Source organism: Rattus norvegicus, chromosome 4 (assembly GCF_036323735.1).
Source record: "Rattus norvegicus strain BN/NHsdMcwi chromosome 4, GRCr8, whole genome shotgun sequence".
Classification (NCBI taxonomy): Eukaryota; Metazoa; Chordata; class Mammalia; order Rodentia; family Muridae; genus Rattus; species Rattus norvegicus.
The window spans coordinates 99,853,595-99,871,183 of record NC_086022.1 but is presented as its reverse complement, the minus strand read 5'-3'; the positions used below and the strand labels follow the sequence as shown (position 1 = coordinate 99,871,183).

General features: G+C 37.4%; 1 gene segment (V, D, J or C); it reads right to left on the bottom strand.

Moving 5' to 3' along the window:
• Positions 1 to 16,048: 16,048 nt before the first annotated feature.
• On the bottom strand, positions 16,049 to 16,791 carry LOC690044 (immunoglobulin kappa variable 2-28-like). The segment is given in 2 exon segments: positions 16,049 to 16,395; positions 16,678 to 16,791. Coding segments are annotated over 2 exon segments (381 nt in total).
• Positions 16,792 to 17,589: the final 798 nt, after the last annotated feature.

Below are 17,589 nucleotides of genomic sequence, written 5' to 3'. Positions count from 1 at the left end.
ATTTTCCTCTTTTTATGGGTTGGGGACGGGTAATTTTGTGCTGTAGCTCTTTCATACTAGAGAAAAAAAATAAAATAATATAGAAGTGACAAGAGGAGAGTAGAAAGGAAGCTATAAATTTTCATTTATGTTTAAAGAAATCTTTATAAAGGAAACAAAGTAAGTTTTGGAAGTCATCCTTACTTAAAAATATTATTTAAAGGCAATGGTAAAAAGTAATATTTGTAAATGTGTGGCATTTTTCTTCCTTCTATCAGGTTAGATGGAAAGACGTTATTAATTTCAAATAAGAAGGTATTTTTATAAAATTTTATAACACATATATCAAAACACTTGATTAGAGTACTTTTGTCAATAACTTGAAGTTGTTAAGGTTATAAATGACCTAAAATTGACATGGAAGTTTTGGTATCTCCACAATAAGGAAAAACATTTTTGGGTTTAGGCAATAAGCCCCTGCATGCATTGTGGAGCACTTCAATGACAATAATCAGTCAAATGAAATCTTCAAATCTGCTATAAAATTCTAGACAAAGGAAGTACAATGAGAAATAATTTCTTGAATAAAGCCTATTCCAGACCTATATTTTAAAATTGAAATTTAAAGGATGTTCAATGGCAGAGGACTGAAACATATAAGTACATATAGACTGGCTAGACACCCCTAAGGCCCCTGCTTATATATCCCAGACATCAGGATTATAAGCATGCACAAAAACATCTATTTTAAGTTCTTAATGAAGTGTGGTGTGTTTTTCTTTTTTACATTTATTGTTTTTTCATTTATTCATTGATTGATTTTTATACACCAATTGCAGATCTGCCTCCACCCAGTTCATCCACCATCTGAAGGGCTATCCTCAAATTATCCCTCCTTTTACCTCTACCTCTAAGAATGTGGAGGTCTCCCTTGGGTACCAATCAACCTTATTACTTCAAGTCACTGAAGAACTAGGCATATCCTCTCCCACTGAGACCAGATCAACACACATTTAAGGGGAACAAGACCCACAGGTGGGAATCAGAGTCAGGGACAGCCCCTGCCTCCTGCCGTACAGTTGTTGCCACCCACGAAGACCAAGCTGCACATATTCTACATATGTGAAGCAGTCTCAGTCTGGCTGATGTATGCTCTTGGATGGTGGTTCAGTCTCTGAGAATACCCGACACTCCAGATAGGTTAGTTGGCTCTGTTGTTCTTCTTGGGGGAGCCCCTAATACAGCCTGTTCCCTCAGTTTTTTCCAAACCCTATAACAAAACTCTATCTACACTGACTAATGTTTGTCTGTGGTTCTCTGCATTAGTTTCTTTCAACTTCTGGGTGAAGTCTCTCAGAGGATAGTTATATTAGGCTACTGTCTGCAAGATTACCAGATTATCATTAATAGGGCTGGGTTAATATTTCCCTATGCAATAGATCTCAAGTTGAGCCTTGTACTTTTTGTCCCTGTACTTCTTGAAAGCAGGAAATATTTGTGGTAAAAGGTTTTATAAGTCAGTTGTGGTTCTTATTCTTCCACTAGGAGTGGGTGGCCACTTCAGGCTCTATATCCCTTACTACTTGGTGTCTCTGCTACAGTCACTCATAGATTCCTTGGAACTTCCTATGTCTCTGACATATCCTAGAGATGTTCCTACCTTCCCACTGCTGATTTCCATTCACTCTACTGGCCCTCTACCCCATGCTTTACTTACACCTGACGGTCCCACCTTCAAAACTGTTCCCCTCTCCATTCCCTCTTCCACCAAGGTCCCTCCTTTCATCCAAGTCTAATGAATGTTTCATTTCCCCTTCTGAGTGAAATTCTAGCTTCCTCTCTTGGGCCCTCCTTGTTAATAGCTTATTGGGTCTGTGGATTATAATGTGGGTATCCTGGACTTTCTGGCTAATTTGCAATTATAAGGAAGTACAAAACTTATATGCCCTTGTGGGGCTGGGTTACTACACTCTGGATGATGCTTTCTAGTTCCATCCATGTGTTCAGCAAATTTAGTGATGTCTTTGCTTTTAATGGCTGAGTAGTATTCTATTGTGTAAATATAACACATTTTCTTTAGCCGTTCTTCATTTAAAGGTCATATGGATTATTTCTGCAGTGAGAGAAATCTGGGTTGTTCCCAGCTTCTGCTTACTGCAAATAAAACTGCCATGAATATAGTTGAGTAAATGTTTTTGTAGTGTGGTGGCACGTCTGGGGTTATTTGCCCAGGAGTGATGTATAAATGGGGTCTTGTTGTAGAACTATCCCAAATTTTTTGAGAAACCAACAAATTGATTCTCAGAGATGTAGTACAAGTTTAATCTCCCACCAGCAATGAAGGAGTGTTCTCTTTGCTCCCTTTCCTAACCAGAATATGTTGTCCCTTGAATTTTTTATCTCACCTATTCTGATTGTGTAACGTGGAATCAGAGAGACACTTTGATTTGGATTTCCCTGATGACATTAGACATTCCTCTGTTGAGAATTTTCTCTTTTACTCTGTACTCCATTTTCAGGGATGAATTAGTACAGGTGAGTGTGAGCTATCACAATCTTTGTGAGGTTGTATGTGTATCAGCTGTGTTGTTACTGGGTGGCGCTATTTCTTTTTACTCACCTACCACCACCTCTGGATCTTACAATATTTCTGCCTCCAGAAGGAAGTTTAAAAATTAAGTTTTCCTGGTGCATTATACAAAATACTGATCAGACTACTAAATCTCAATATATAAGATTACACTGCTAATAATAAAAATTTTATAAAGATGACATATATGTTTGACAGCTGTCACAAAGACTTCAGGAGTAATTGTCCCCACCTCTGACAACCTAAATTTGAACCCTGGAATCCATATGAAGCTTTGAATCCCTTGGATAACTAGTGGTTTTAAGGAACTTTGAATAGTCTTCCTATCCCAATTTAAGGTGCATCAGCTTGAAGAAAGATAGGTAAATTAATAGGCCCACAGTTTTGTGTAAAATATGTCTTTATACAGCCTTGAAATTGAAAGACAGTTGGAAGGGCTTTTATGGCAGAAAAAATGAAAGCCTGTCAGGCCTTTGTCTGAAATCAAACCAGATATGAAATAGGCTGGAAGTTAGCTATCTTAATTATCTAGAAATGTGTCAAGTTCATTGTCTATTTGTGACCCTTCTTTCCATATTTCTGCCAGCAATTTAAGTTCTAGGCTCTAATATATATGGCCTACAAATGTCAACTAAAGTCCTCATAGGGGACATCACTGTAAACTCATATTTCTTCTTCTTGTCTTCTTCCTCTTTTCTTTTCTTTTAAATCTCCCTTGAATGGGTCTTTGCTTTGTGAATCCAAATTGATGCCATATATGAAATACTTCTTTGAGTAAATTATAGCTTTAATAAATCAGAATGAACCAATCTTACTTTTGCTGTTGTATCTGCATAAGAAGAGGAAACTTTTTAGCCAGTTTTTCCAAAACCATGCAGTGTCCTTAAGGACCATATTCATCTGAATAATGATCTGAACAAGTAGAACACCAGGAGGAGAAGCTGGGACAGCCCTGGCTCATGCTTTTGTTTTTTTGAACAGTTTATGTTTTAACTTGTTCTACTGTGGGCAGGTAACTGTTGTGGTGTCCTCAGTAATAAGTAGCAATATCTTCAGGCTGCAAACTGGTAATACTGAGGGTATAATCTTTTCCAGACCCACTGCCACTAAACCTTGATGGGGTCCCAGGAGACAAATTGGATCCAGCATGGATCAGATGCTTAGGAAAGATCCCTTGTTTTTGCTGATATCAATTTAATGCATCGCCAATGTTCTGACTGGCTAGATAGTTGATGGTGATTGTATCTCTTAAAGGTAGTTTCAAATGGAGACTGAGTCATCTAGATGTCACAAAAACTATATAATGCTTCCTTCAAAGGTCAACTCAGAAGTTTCTTGACAAGCCAGGCACCACTGACCAATTGCCATGAGCAATGCTGTCCTCAATACCTGGGGTCCAGAGTAGCAGCAGCCCAAGCAGGCAGGAGCTCTCATGTCTCTGCTGTGTTCTGATTGGGACTGACTCCTACACAGGTGTAACATCCTATTAACAAGTCCTCAGGACCATGGGTTGGTCTCTAGTTACATGAAAATCAAAAGAGTCTCCAGATTAGGTGGGCAAAATTGCAACAATGTCTCAAGCTAAGGAAATGAACTTGAACCAGCCTCTCAAGCATATGTTCTCAGTATGACCAATTTTCTGCAGAAAATATGTTTCTCTCTAGGACTCAAAGAACACCCTGGCTTTGCTCTCCAGGGAATTGATTTTTTTTCATTTTTTTCATACATAGTTTGTGACATTTATTTATTGATAGCTTTGCATGTTTGTCCATCTTTCACAACTGCCATTCAAATATTTGGAAGATGCCTTAGGAGTAATCTTTATTTTCTCATTTAGATATTCTTTGGGCAAGAAAGAGTTATTGGGCTTATTTCCCAAAATTAGGTGCTATGGTTACCCCTGTATACCACCAATTAATGATGTGAATTGTACAAGAATAATAATCATAGATAGACTTAATTATTGATAAGATACAAATATACATTTGAGTTTTGAAAGACATAAAAATATGTAAATAACTAATAAATGCACTACAAAAGTAGACATCCCTCTGGATACATCATTTATATTTTCTAATGAAAAGCAGTTATTGATACTTGTTATGGTTCTATAATACCGTAAGAATTCACAAAGATAAAAATATAAGGATATAAAGCAGAGGACATTCCGAGTGAGTAAAGTCATGGGTGAATGTATGTTATCAATATTAATGATCATATCAAGGAATTCAAGGCATTGGATTCATAAAACATTGGCAAATCAAGTTTCTGATATGGTTCAGGCTCAAAAGTAATGATCTTCTTGGAAGTCCTGCATGACTGTTTATGAATAATTGAACAGTGTGTGAAAAGTCTTTCTGTTCTCTTTTTATAGAGAACATGTGGAGATCAGCTAACTTCCTCCTATACTGAAGCTAAGGTTCTAGGTTGCAGGGGACAGGAGGCAGCAAAATCCAACAAACTCCAGCTTTACTGTCTTGTCTGTCATCTGTCTGTCTGTCTGACATCTCTTCTTTTGCCATTAGCTCTCTGCCACTATTCGAATTCCAGGACACAAGCTTTGCTGGTAGAGCATATGAAAACAGAGTATTGGAAAGAAAAGGTCTAGGAAAGACATCCTCAGGATATGGTGCAAAGAAAAAAGGATCATAGGATGTGTAGCAGAGAAGGAATGAGGAGAGTATCCTTACATGATAGAAAACCTTGGTTCAGATTGGTCCCCTGAGAATCAGTTGTTCTTAAGGACATTTTATATTGAAGCCATTTACTGCATGATTGGACAGAAGCTTGAAACTGGACACCATGATTGGAACATTATAAGTACTCAAATCCTCAAGTGCTAACCTCAAATACTGGGTGAATTTTATACAAAACCCAGTGTAGGGAAGCCTAATCGGTCTGCCTAATTCTTTAATTCTGTCTTATATTATCAGTAATAAATGAAATACCATTTCTTCTGTAAAAAAGTCAAATTTGGGTTCCTATTAATTTCTGTTTTAGATGAATTAATTAGTGATCGCTCCACATTTTCTATTTAGGAAATATTGTATCACACTTTGAACACAATATACGTTGAAATGCATTTGTAATATAAAATGTAATACAAGTCAGCTCAATGGAACATTGCTATTACCAATTTTTCTATGATTTTTATTTAAAAAGGCTTGAATGTGTGCTCAAATTCATGTTTCTGAACTCATTGCATATCAACTCATGTTTATGTAAGACAATGAATTTGCAGGATCACAAGCTTCCACAGGATGAGAAGGAAACATCTCCAAGTGGCTGAGGTTTGTGCACTACACACGCATGCACGCACACACACACACACACACACACACACACACACACACATGCACACACACACAAAGTAAATGTAATTTTAAGTAAATACATAGAACTAGAGAGTTGGCTCAGTAGTTAGAAGTGTATGCTCCTTTTCCAGAAGACCCATGATACTTTGGAATTTCTAGAACACCTATTTAGTATCTCACAACTAACTGTAACTCCATTTGCATTAATCCAGTTTCTTTTCCTGTGATATGTCATAATTGCACACATATCCATATATACACAGAGACTTAAACATGCATACATTTAAAATAAAAATATTTTAATTAATTAATTTTTAAAGATGGTCTTCTCCCAATTGTGTATTCTTTACTTCTTCCCTTAAAAATTAATTGGCAGCCTAATTTTAGGCTATCTAATCTACTACATTGATACAGGTATTTGATTTATGTAAATACAATACTGTTTCACTTACTTCAAAAAATATCTTTATACTTTAGGATTTCTCATAATTTTTATTGGGATAGGTATATGCTGGTTAATTTATCAACTGACTCAAAAAGCTGCCCTCATTTGGGCAGAGAAATCCTGAGCAAATATTTTCTCTCCATTCAGATTGACCTCTGGGCAAAAGTGAGAGACATTTTATTGATTTATGATTGATTTGGGAATGCCCAACCCATTGAGAACACTAGTAGCCTCAACAAATAGTCCTAGATTGTATGAAGAAGAACACTGAACAAACTATTTGGAGCAAGTCATGAGGAAGACCCAGTAAGTAGCATTTGTCCATGATCACCTCCTACTTGAGTTTCTGCTCTACGTTTTGTCAATGACAAACTGTATTCTGTACATGTAAGTCAAATAATCTCTTTCCTCTCCATGTTAATTTGAATAGTATTTTATCACAGGAACATAAACATAATAATTACAGTGCATTTAATCCCTTTAGTTGAAGGTTATTTCTAAGTCTCTCTCCAGTGCCCTTCTACGCTCCCATAACATCTACTCATTTTTGTCACTTAATGATACAGAACATCATGAAATCAGAAGCACATGGCAGAGGTGGTTAGACTTATGGTACACAAGAGGCACAGGATGTAGTATCTGCTTCCTGTAGAATTTCTCAATAAAGATTCTCACCAAAGTTTCAAGTCAAAGGAGAAGATGTTCAACCTCCATTAATACCTGCTCTAAACCATATGAGGTGAAGACTGAACCTCTCCTGTGATGTGTTCAATATAGTTTGAAGCATCAGGATCTCTCTTTCTTAGATTGTGGATTTCATAGAACTGTTGAAGTTTCAAATGATTAGTGAGCACACACACCTGGCAGTGTGCAGTAGATGCACACAAAATGCTGTCAGAGGACCAGAGAGACAAGGATTAATGTGCAGATATATGGCCACTTTCTAGACCAACCACTTCTTCATATGCAAACAGTCTGAGTACATAGAAAGACAAGTATGAGAAGCTGAGGCAAAACAGCCTCCAACTTCTAATTCCCTGTTTAGTTTACAGTTTGACATATCACTGTGTGAGGTCTACTATAATTCTATAGGCAAATTTAAGTTTCATCATCTTCAGACTATTCTTTGGATGGTTATAATGAAACTTCTCCCAGAATATTGGCCACTGAACCTAGATTGACCACCATGCTGCAAATAGGGGGCATAGAGAAAAATCATAGGCATTAGTCTGAATTTGTGCTAGTATCAGTTGAGGTCATTGCTATTTTTCTGACTTGCTAGGCAAGTAATGTTAACTGTTTCCTATAGATGCCAACAGAAAGGAATGATATTGAATCACTTGGATATTACGTCTGGCACTCTGCAGTAGAAAATTATAAATAACATAATAAGTAATATTCATAATAATAAGTTATTGTTCAGCATACTGGATCTTAAGCAGATGCAGACTCATCCTCTGAAAAGCTGCACCGATATACTAGATCTACTCAATGATGGAAACCAAAGATAAAAAAGAAAACTTACATTCTGAAGTTGACATCTTCAAAAGAACACCAGGTCCTGTAATACTGCTGAGGGTCATGTGTGTGTCAGTAGACCTGACCAGTCGCTGGAGTCCAGGTTGATGTCAAAGGACTGTGTTGTCCCTTGACAATATGTGAATGTGCATGGCCTATGAAATGGCCTGAATTTGTGATAGTGGCTGTGGACTATACTGCACCCAAGGATTTTACTGATGTGAGTGACCTGTTCTGATACCTGAGACCATACTTGTATCCATGTCCAGGCTGCTGTTAAGAGCCATGTCTGGGTACAAGGTATATGTGCATCTGTCTCCTCTCACCTTCTCTATTTGTTTGTTTTTAATGTACAGAATAGCTATTGATTTGTGCAGGTCTGTTTTGTACCCTGCCATATTATTCAATTTGTTTATTTCTGGAAGGTTTTTGATAGAATTTTAGTGATCTCTAACATATAGTGTTATTTCAATTCCAAATTTGAATACAATTTGATTTCTTCTTTCCTTATTTCTATCTCTCTGATTTTATTTATTATTTTATTTGCTTCAGCTACAATTTCTATTACAGTATTGGAAAGGAGATCATTGTAAGGGTCTTAAAACTTTCTAGAACCTTTCTGACTAGAGCCCATTTATGTACTTTTAGTCTCACATGTATAAAAAGATGTGCTATGACATGTCAAAGGATCTCAATTTACATTTGATCCAAAGTGGTTTTAAAATCATAGATTTAGATAGTTAATTCCACCCTGTTGCAGCTATTGTTGGCCTCCAACATAGCAGCACTGCATGGCATGGGAAAGAAAACACACTACTCCTGCTTAAGGTTCTAAATTAACCCCATTGTTTTACAGTGAGGAAAGATGGCATCAGCAAGACGTGAACAATATAAATGCAGGGGAAACAAGAGTGCCCTCTCTTTCTCTCTCTGTCCCTCTCTCTATGTGTTTTTCTCTGTGTCTCTGTGTCTATGTGTCTCTCTTTCTCTCGGTTTCTCTGTCTCTATGTATCTCTGTCTCTCAGTGTCTCTGTGTCTCTCTCCCTGTCTCTCTCTGTCTCTGTCTCTGTCTCTCTCTGTCTCTCTCTCTCTCTGCGTGTGTGTGTGTGTGTGTGTGTGTGTGTGTGTGTGTGTGTGTGTGTGTGCTTTAATGCTGTTTCTTTGTGGCCAAATCACTTGAGCAAAGGAGCACTAAGCCATCACATGATTGGAAAAGCCAGGATCCAGGTGGTAACCTACCTTTCATATTCATACACATTAGATACTTCTCTCTAGACAATGAAAAATACAAGAAGTAAATTTTAAATTTGAAGCTGCAGTCACCATTAAAATAATTATCTCACACGAAGTTATCATTTCAAAACAAAAACTGAACGATACAGCCTAATTTTCCCTTGCCCCACCAATCCTCCCTGCTCACTGAGCCATCTGGGTCAATCCAAGTTGCCCTGTGTATCTTGCTATCCCAGGGGGACCTCCATTCTCCCACAACCTCTCCACACACCTTCACTAGACCTGCAGATACATACCCACACATACCTGTGGAAATTGAACCATACAAACTTGCTGATTTGGAGACATACAGCCCCAGATATCCATAAGATACCTACCACATCAGGATCATAGAGTTTAACATTTTCCCAATACCAACCGCAACAGGAACATCCAGAGATGAAAGCCATTCAGATGACTAATGGCGCTCAAAAACATCAACAAAATCTAGGGCAACATGGCTCATTTAGAGAACAGCTACTCTACTAGAGCAAGCCCTGAACATCATAACACAATGAAAACATAATAAAATAACTTTAAATGTAATCTTATAAACAAAATAGAGATCTTTAAAGAGGGAAGGAGTAAATTCCTTAAACAAATACAGGAAAATACAGTTAAATGAGTTTTGAGAAGAAAAAAAACCCCTTAAAGACATAAAGGAAAATACAATTTATAGGTGAAGGAAAAAATAAAATGGTGCAAAGCCTATAAGTAGAAATAGAAGCATAAAGTGAACACAAACTGAATTCTGGAGCTAGAAAACCTACGAAAGATAACAGATGACTGACATAAGCAACAAAATGCAGGAGATGTAAGAGAAAATCTCAACATAGAATATACTATAGAAGAAATTGACATATCAGTCAAAGAAACAGTTAAATCTGAAAAAAAATTAACACAAAACATTCAGGAAATATTGGAACTGAAGAATAATAGAAAAGATAAACAATCCAAACTCTAAGGCCCAGAAAACATTTTTAACACAAACATAGAAGAAAAGCTTTGCAGCATAATGAAAGAGAAGCCTATCCATATAAAAGAAGTTTATAGAATACTAATTAGGCTGGAGCAGCAAAGAAAGTCCTCCTGGCATATAATAATCAAAACACAAAATCTACAGAACAAAGAAAAGGAGTAAGAAAATATGGTAGGTACCATGCAAAGGCAGATCTATCAGAATTACATCCAACTTCTCAACAGAGACTGTAAATGCTAGAAGGTTCTAGACAGATATCTTAAAACCTCTAAAAAGAACACAGCTACCAATACAAGCTATTAAATCAGCAAAACTCTCAATTTCCATAGATGTACAAAATGAGATATTTCAAGACAAACCCAAGTTCAAATAATATCTATCTCCAAATTCAGTGCTAGAGAGCATATTTGAAGGAAAACTGCAACCCAAGAAGGATAAAAACATTCAGAAAACAAAGAAAGTAAGCAATTCCATGCCAATAATATCAATGTGCACGCGCACACACACACACACACACACACACACACACACACACACATACACACCACATTAACACCAACAACATTAAAAGAAAGGAATTAGCAAAAAGGAATTAGCAATCATTGGTCAATAATATCTCTCAACATCCATGGAATCAATTCCCTAATAAAACAACATAAGCTAACAGAATGGGTTTGAGAGCAGGATCCATTCTTGTATGCGGCAGGATCATGCCAGAGGAATAGGATCCACAGAAAAGCAATCACTTCAGGGACAGCTTTCACTCCAATTGTTGTGGACCAGCATGAAGATTTTAAACAATTTTTTCTTCGTTGTTTTTTACTTTGCTTTGTTTGTTTATTTGCTTTGAGACAGGGTTTCTCTGTGTAGGCTTGACTGTCCTGGAACTCACTATGTAGACCAGTTTGGCCTCAAACTCACAAAGGTCCATCTGGCTCTACCTCCCAAACATTGAGATTAGACATGTACACCACCATGACCATGCTGAAATGCTACTTTCTATCCTCTTGAGGATAGAGGATATCCTCTATCCTATATTGTGCTGTTCACCAAAATTCTTTGCAGATCTTGAATGATCAATTCTCAAATTCATATGGAAAATTTATAAAACCCTAGATAGCAAAAACAACCATAAAAGAACTGACATCATCCCTGAATTTGAGGTGCAGTGATTCTAATAAAAACCACATGGTACTGACATGAAAACAGACATGTTGATCAATGGAATCAAATCAAAGAACCAGAAATAAACCCACATGCCTATGGACACTTGATTTTTGACAAAGAAGCTAAAATCATACAAAGAAAAAAAATAAAGCATCTGCAATAAATAATACTGGTGTAACTGGATGGCTGCATGTTTAAGAATGCAAAAGATCCATATTTATAATCCTGAACAAATTAAGACCACATGGATCAAACAGCCTAATATAAAACCAGGTATACTCATAAGGAAGGGGAGGGGGGAGGGGGATGTTTGCCCGGAAACCGGGAAAGGGAATAACACTCGAAATATATATAAGAAATACTCAAGTTAATAAAAAAAAAAAACCAGGTATACTAAATTTAATAAAAAAAATGGGGAGTAAGCTTGAATGGATAGTACAGGAGACTAATTGGGCACCATTATTTATGCAGCCATACAGAAGGAACTAGAAAATATCCTGTGTCAGGTTACCCAGACTCAGAAAGACACGCATGTTTTTTTTTATTCAGTTATAAGTGGATATTAGCCAGAAAGTACAGGATAAACATGTTACAATTCACTGACCCAAAGGAGCTAAGTATCAAGGACAGTCGAAGGGAAGATCACTCAGGAAGGGAATAAAATAGACATTGAAAGTGGATGGATGGATGGAACTGGGCAGGAGATGGGTGGAGATCAGGTGTTGCAAGAGTGAGAGAAAGTGATGGATGGGAGAGAGAATTGAAACTGACCATCTCTGGAACCAAGCCTAAGACCTGAGCAGAGAGATGTTCTTGAAAATCTATGGACGTCACCGTAGCTGCGATTCCACGCAGCAGGAAATACAGAATATAAAGTAGCCACCTCCTGTAGACAAGCCTTATTTTCAATGGAGGCACAGGGAAACAAAACCACCCACAAAGTCTAAGATCTAAAATTCATTCTATCTACTAGACATATGGGGATAAAAATAGAAAAGAGATTGTGCAAGTTGCCAATTCAACTGGCCCAACTCAAGATCCACCCCAAGTGAGAGGGACAACCCCTGACACTATTATTGATACTCTGCAATGCTTACAGACAGAAACCTAGTATAATGTCTTCTGAGAGGCTTCATCGAGAAGCTGAGAGAAACAGATGCAGAGAATAACAGCTAAACAATAGTTGGAGCTTGGGTGTCTTGTAAGAGTGGGGCAACGAATTGAGGGAAACAGAGGGGTCAAGAATACTCCAAGAAGACATGCAGAGTAAAATAACCTGAGCCCATATGGGCTCACCCAGACTGAACCACCAACCAAAGAGTATGCATGGGGCAAAGCTAGGCCCCTACACATAAATAACTGATGTGCAGATTGTACCTTTCATGGTCACACTTAAGAAAACCTAAGCAATCATCTGGTATATCATTTCCTGGAAACAAAATCACTTTTAAAATGTTTTTCCAATGAATTTTTTAATTTTAATACTGATAATCACACTAAACTTTTATACTTGATTTGTTATTTTTAACCTCAAAAAATTGAGAAAAAAATGCTCTTTTACATTAACATGTGGGGGAGATTTTTTGAAGTTCATTGATAAGGTTTTTTTTGTAACTTTTCAACTATAGTACCAAAAAACAATTAGTTTTTGGATCCAGATAATCCATTGGACATTTGTACCTAGTGATGTGGCAGCCCCATACTGAAAAGGCATACTTGCTATGAGAAAGCAAAAAAAAAAAAAAAAAAAAAAAGCAAAAAAAAAAGATAAAGAAAGACTGTAGAGTATAAAAGGTAGGAGGAACTTAAAATATTTGTGATGTCTTCATGATTTGAATCGTTCTTTTTTTTTTTTTTTTTTTTTTCGGAGCTGGGGACCGAACCCAGGGCCTTGCGCTTCCTAGGCAAGCGCTCTACCACTGAGCTAAATCCCCAACCCATGAATCGTTCTTAATAAAATAATTTAATGTCAGAATTAAAATTGTTGAGTCTCTATTTGATACCAGAACTTTAGCATCATAGCTGAAATGCTCATACATCCAGAGCAGATTTTGTCCCAGATAGTATTGTTCAATAGCCTTATTGCTGCTATGAGACTGAAATTGACATCTGAGAGAATGAAGGAACAGATTTACCAACTGGTGAAGCAAGGCTTTATTACCTCCCATATAGGTATGATTCTGAAGAACTCTTGTAGTATGACACATGGTTATTATGTGACAGTTAATAAAATCTTGAGAAACCATAATTCCAAAGTTCCTCATCTCCATGAGGATCTACCATATGATTAAGAAAGCTGTCCCTGTCCACAAGGAACTTGACAGGAATGGACAGGATAAGAATGCTAAATTCTGCTTGATTCTCATGAAGAACAGAATTCACCAGTTGGCTCATTTCTATAATACCTTATGGAGGTCCTCACATTCAATTCAAAATAGTCATTCAGAGCCTCTGTTTAAGTTTCATAAACTCTCTTATGTACACAAGAAATAATCATATTGAAAGTGTTAAAAATATAGAGTTTAAAAATAAAACAATATTGTAAGCAAACTCTAAATCCCAGAAATTGACAGAAAAGAAATAGAAAACAGGCAGAAAGAAACCATGACCTTGCAGTTAGCCATGGAGTTCAGCAAGGACCTACCAAAAGAAGGAGACAGGGAAATTTGAGCAAGAATGAAAAAAGTCGCAGAGTAAGTGGAAACATGCTTAGTAAAGAGATAGAAAAAAAGAGAAGATACAAAAAACTTATTTTCTCACTAGCACTGAAAAGCTAGTAAACTCTTTATTGAAGGATTTGAAGGAGATTACATTAAGATCTCTCTGTGGAAAATATTGTCTCATTAGGGAATTACCCATCCGTCTGGGTCCCCTGTGTTCAACTTTACTGGTCTTACCAGCCATGCAGAATATCTGCGGTAACAGGAACAAGATGGGGGTGCCTCAGTCTTAGGAATTGAACTGAAAAACCATTGCAAGGCAAGGTAAGACTACAACTGCATTTGATATCAGATTAGAATGCATGGATCTTCCAGGGAAACGTATACAATGTAAAGACGTACTTAGCTGTTCAAGGAAAGCCAAGCAAAATAAAAGTCCACCACTGTGAACCAAATGATGGAAAAACGACAGCAATATGAAATTCTGGATTTTCTATGCAGGTATTAGGTGCATAAGGCAACGGGTTTCTTAAATGGCGTCAGAGGGTCACATATGAGAAAATCTTGATAGCCTATAGAAAATCTTGTTGGATTCTACCTTAATCTATAGATATATAAAACACCCACACCTTCTCATATTGATGTTTGAGGGATTTTATTCATGAAAGCATAGACTTGAGGACAGTTTGTTCTTTATGTTATGTTCTTGCTATGTTTTTTTTTCCTTTTTCCTTCTTTGAATAACTCTCTCTCTCTCTCTCTCTCTCTCTCTCTCTCTCTCTCTCTCTCTCAATTTTGACGTTTTAACACATTGTTACACTGTGTATCATGGCTGTTCTGAAACTCACACTGCAGACAAGGCTGGACTTGAACTCAGAGAAACTCCTACCTCTGTCTTTTCTGGAGAGTGTAGAGATAAAAGGCATATGCCAGCACTCCCCATCTCATTAAGTCTTTCCTAAGAAAAAGAATATATAATGTTAGAATCTAGCAACAGCTTTAGAGTAGCTCTCCCCCTCTTTCATATATTAACTGGTGCTATGGAGACCTTAAAAATGAGTGTTCCCTGTTGCTAGTCTGGGGAGTCCAGTCCCCTTTCTGGTCTGCCTTTTCTGGCCTCAGTGGGAGATGATGAACCTAGTCCTTCAGAAACTTAATGCACAAATATAGGGGGATATGCAGAGGGTGTCTTCACATTCTCAGGGGAGAAGGAAATGTGGGGACTTGTGAGGGGCAGAGATGGAGCAGGGGCATTGACAGGGATGCAAAATGAATAAATTAATTAATAGGGACAAAAGAAAATGGTAGTACTCCCACTGTCATGGACTCTGACAGGTATATATATTATAGGGACATTCAAGGTATGATCTTTCACTACGAAAATGAGAGAAGATAAGACATAGAGTTAAGGTATAAACAACACACATCCGGGTTCAGACATTTTAGTCTCCTTGTCCTTTCTTTTTCTCTGTCTCTAGCTCTATCTCTGTCTGTCTATCTGTTTTTGTCTCTGTCTCTGTTTCTGTCTCTGTCTCTTTGTCTCTCTGTCTCTCTGTCTCTCTCTGTCTCTCCCTGTTTCTCTACACTAAATCAACTACTCATTATCTTGGATCTTTCATCATCTTCCTTTTATAAAGTCTCAAAGAATCTCCTATTGCTACATAATGTACACATTGTGCCCCAAGTCTAGACTAGCAACCTGTCCTCAATAAGCCAAACTGGAATTAAAAACCAGAGAAAGAAAATTGACCAATGAAACAAATATATTTAGATAACTATCTGAGTCTCATGTAGTTCTGAAATTAGATTAAATATGAAACAGAAAGTCAAAGAGATGCACACTGTAGACTTCCTGGTCAAGATGTGGTCCTACCTATCATTGACATAACTGATTGCACTTCGTCTGATAAGACACTATGAAATCTTGTACCTGCAGAGAAGCTACTGGCTGTCATCCTCCCAGCATGAACTCTCATGGAAGGTCCCATTTCCAAGGTCCACTGTGTCAATAGCTGAGTCAGAGGGACAAAAGAGTCTCTTAAAAGTATATATCCACTTTGTCATGCCAGTTATACCATGCTATAGCTGAAACAAGCAGTTTATGAGGCAGTTATGTCAGCTCCAGTGTGCTGTTTTTGTTCAAGGCTGTAACACTGTGGGAGGAACTTCTAGAAACTGCACACAGTAATAAATGCCAACATCCTCAGTCTCCACCCTACTGATTTTCAGTGTGAAATCTGTTCCTGACCCACTGCCACTGAACCTGCCTGAGACTCCTGAGGCAAGGTTGGATATCTGATATATCAGGAGCTGAGGAGACTTTTCTGGCCTCTGAAGGTACCAAGACAAGTAAGTGATGCCATTACTATGTAGCAGACTCTTACTAGATCTGCAGGAGATGGAAGCTGACTCTCCAGGAGTGACAGCTACAGAGAGGGGAGACTGAGTCATCATGATATCCCCAGTGGCTCCTGCAATAAGAGAAATAAACTGTTATATACAAAAGTAATGCTAGTATAAAATTATTTCCCTTCCTTAATTAATTTCCTACTAATTAGTATTCTGCTTTGAAACTTGTCAAAATTACCACAAATGCCCAGGTTCTCCTCCTTTTACTCTCTAAACTTCACAAGTCCACTATTGGAGAACATGTGTGGCAATCTAATTCATGGACAGAACATGTATCCACATCTATGGGACCCCAGAAATCCCCATTCCTCCACATTCTCCTTCATCTTTGTTTCTGTAATTACCAGGAATCCAGAGCACTATCAGCCCAAGAAACTGAGCAGGAAACTTCATTCTGAGCACGTGATATGAGTAATTCTGAATAGTGAAGGAAGAAAGAGGAGCTAGCTTTTGTATTGGACTTGTAATGAGAGGTCCTCTCTAGGGAGCAATATGCAAATCCTCTGGTTGGTACAGCTGTGTTTCAAAATATCAAGGAGAAAAGGTCATTCTTAGCAGTGAAGTATTTAAAAGTGTTTCTTCTGTGTGTAGAGAAAGGTATACTGTCTTTGCTGACTTTCTGTACAGCTTTGAACAGTTGGACTCCAGTGTTAAAGTCTGGTCTGCATAAGTGGAGACACACAGTCTACAAAGACCAAGCTTGCCAAGATAGCACCATAGAACCATGGCCATCCTTTTCTAAACTATTTCTATTTGCTAAACTTTTTCTGTATAACATCTGCTTGTAAATCTACCAGATTTATTATTTCTTTGATTGTCTATTGTTTTTTGTTGTTTGCATTAGATTTGTCAAAGTTGGGAACAGAACAATGAAAACTGAAGCTGCAAGTAATTCTCATGTCTACAGATGACAATGACTCCACTATGGACATTTACCACAAGGATGTTGATACACTAAAGTGGAAAAAAAATCAAGTTATTTAAACACATGCATAATTCACAACAGTCAGTTGTTACTTAGTCTGATACTTGATTAGATGAGTGGGATCTCTACATTATAGTTACAGGACTCAAGCAGACAGATACAAAAAGCTCTGAGCTAATTCAGATTGAGATTTAAACACTGTTCCATATTAGAACTCATGACCTGAGGGTTCAGCTTAAGAATTTGTCTTGAAATCTACATACATTGTTTCTTAGAAATATGTTCACTGGAATAATATTATTTCTCAAGTAAAAAATAGTATCTGTCTCAA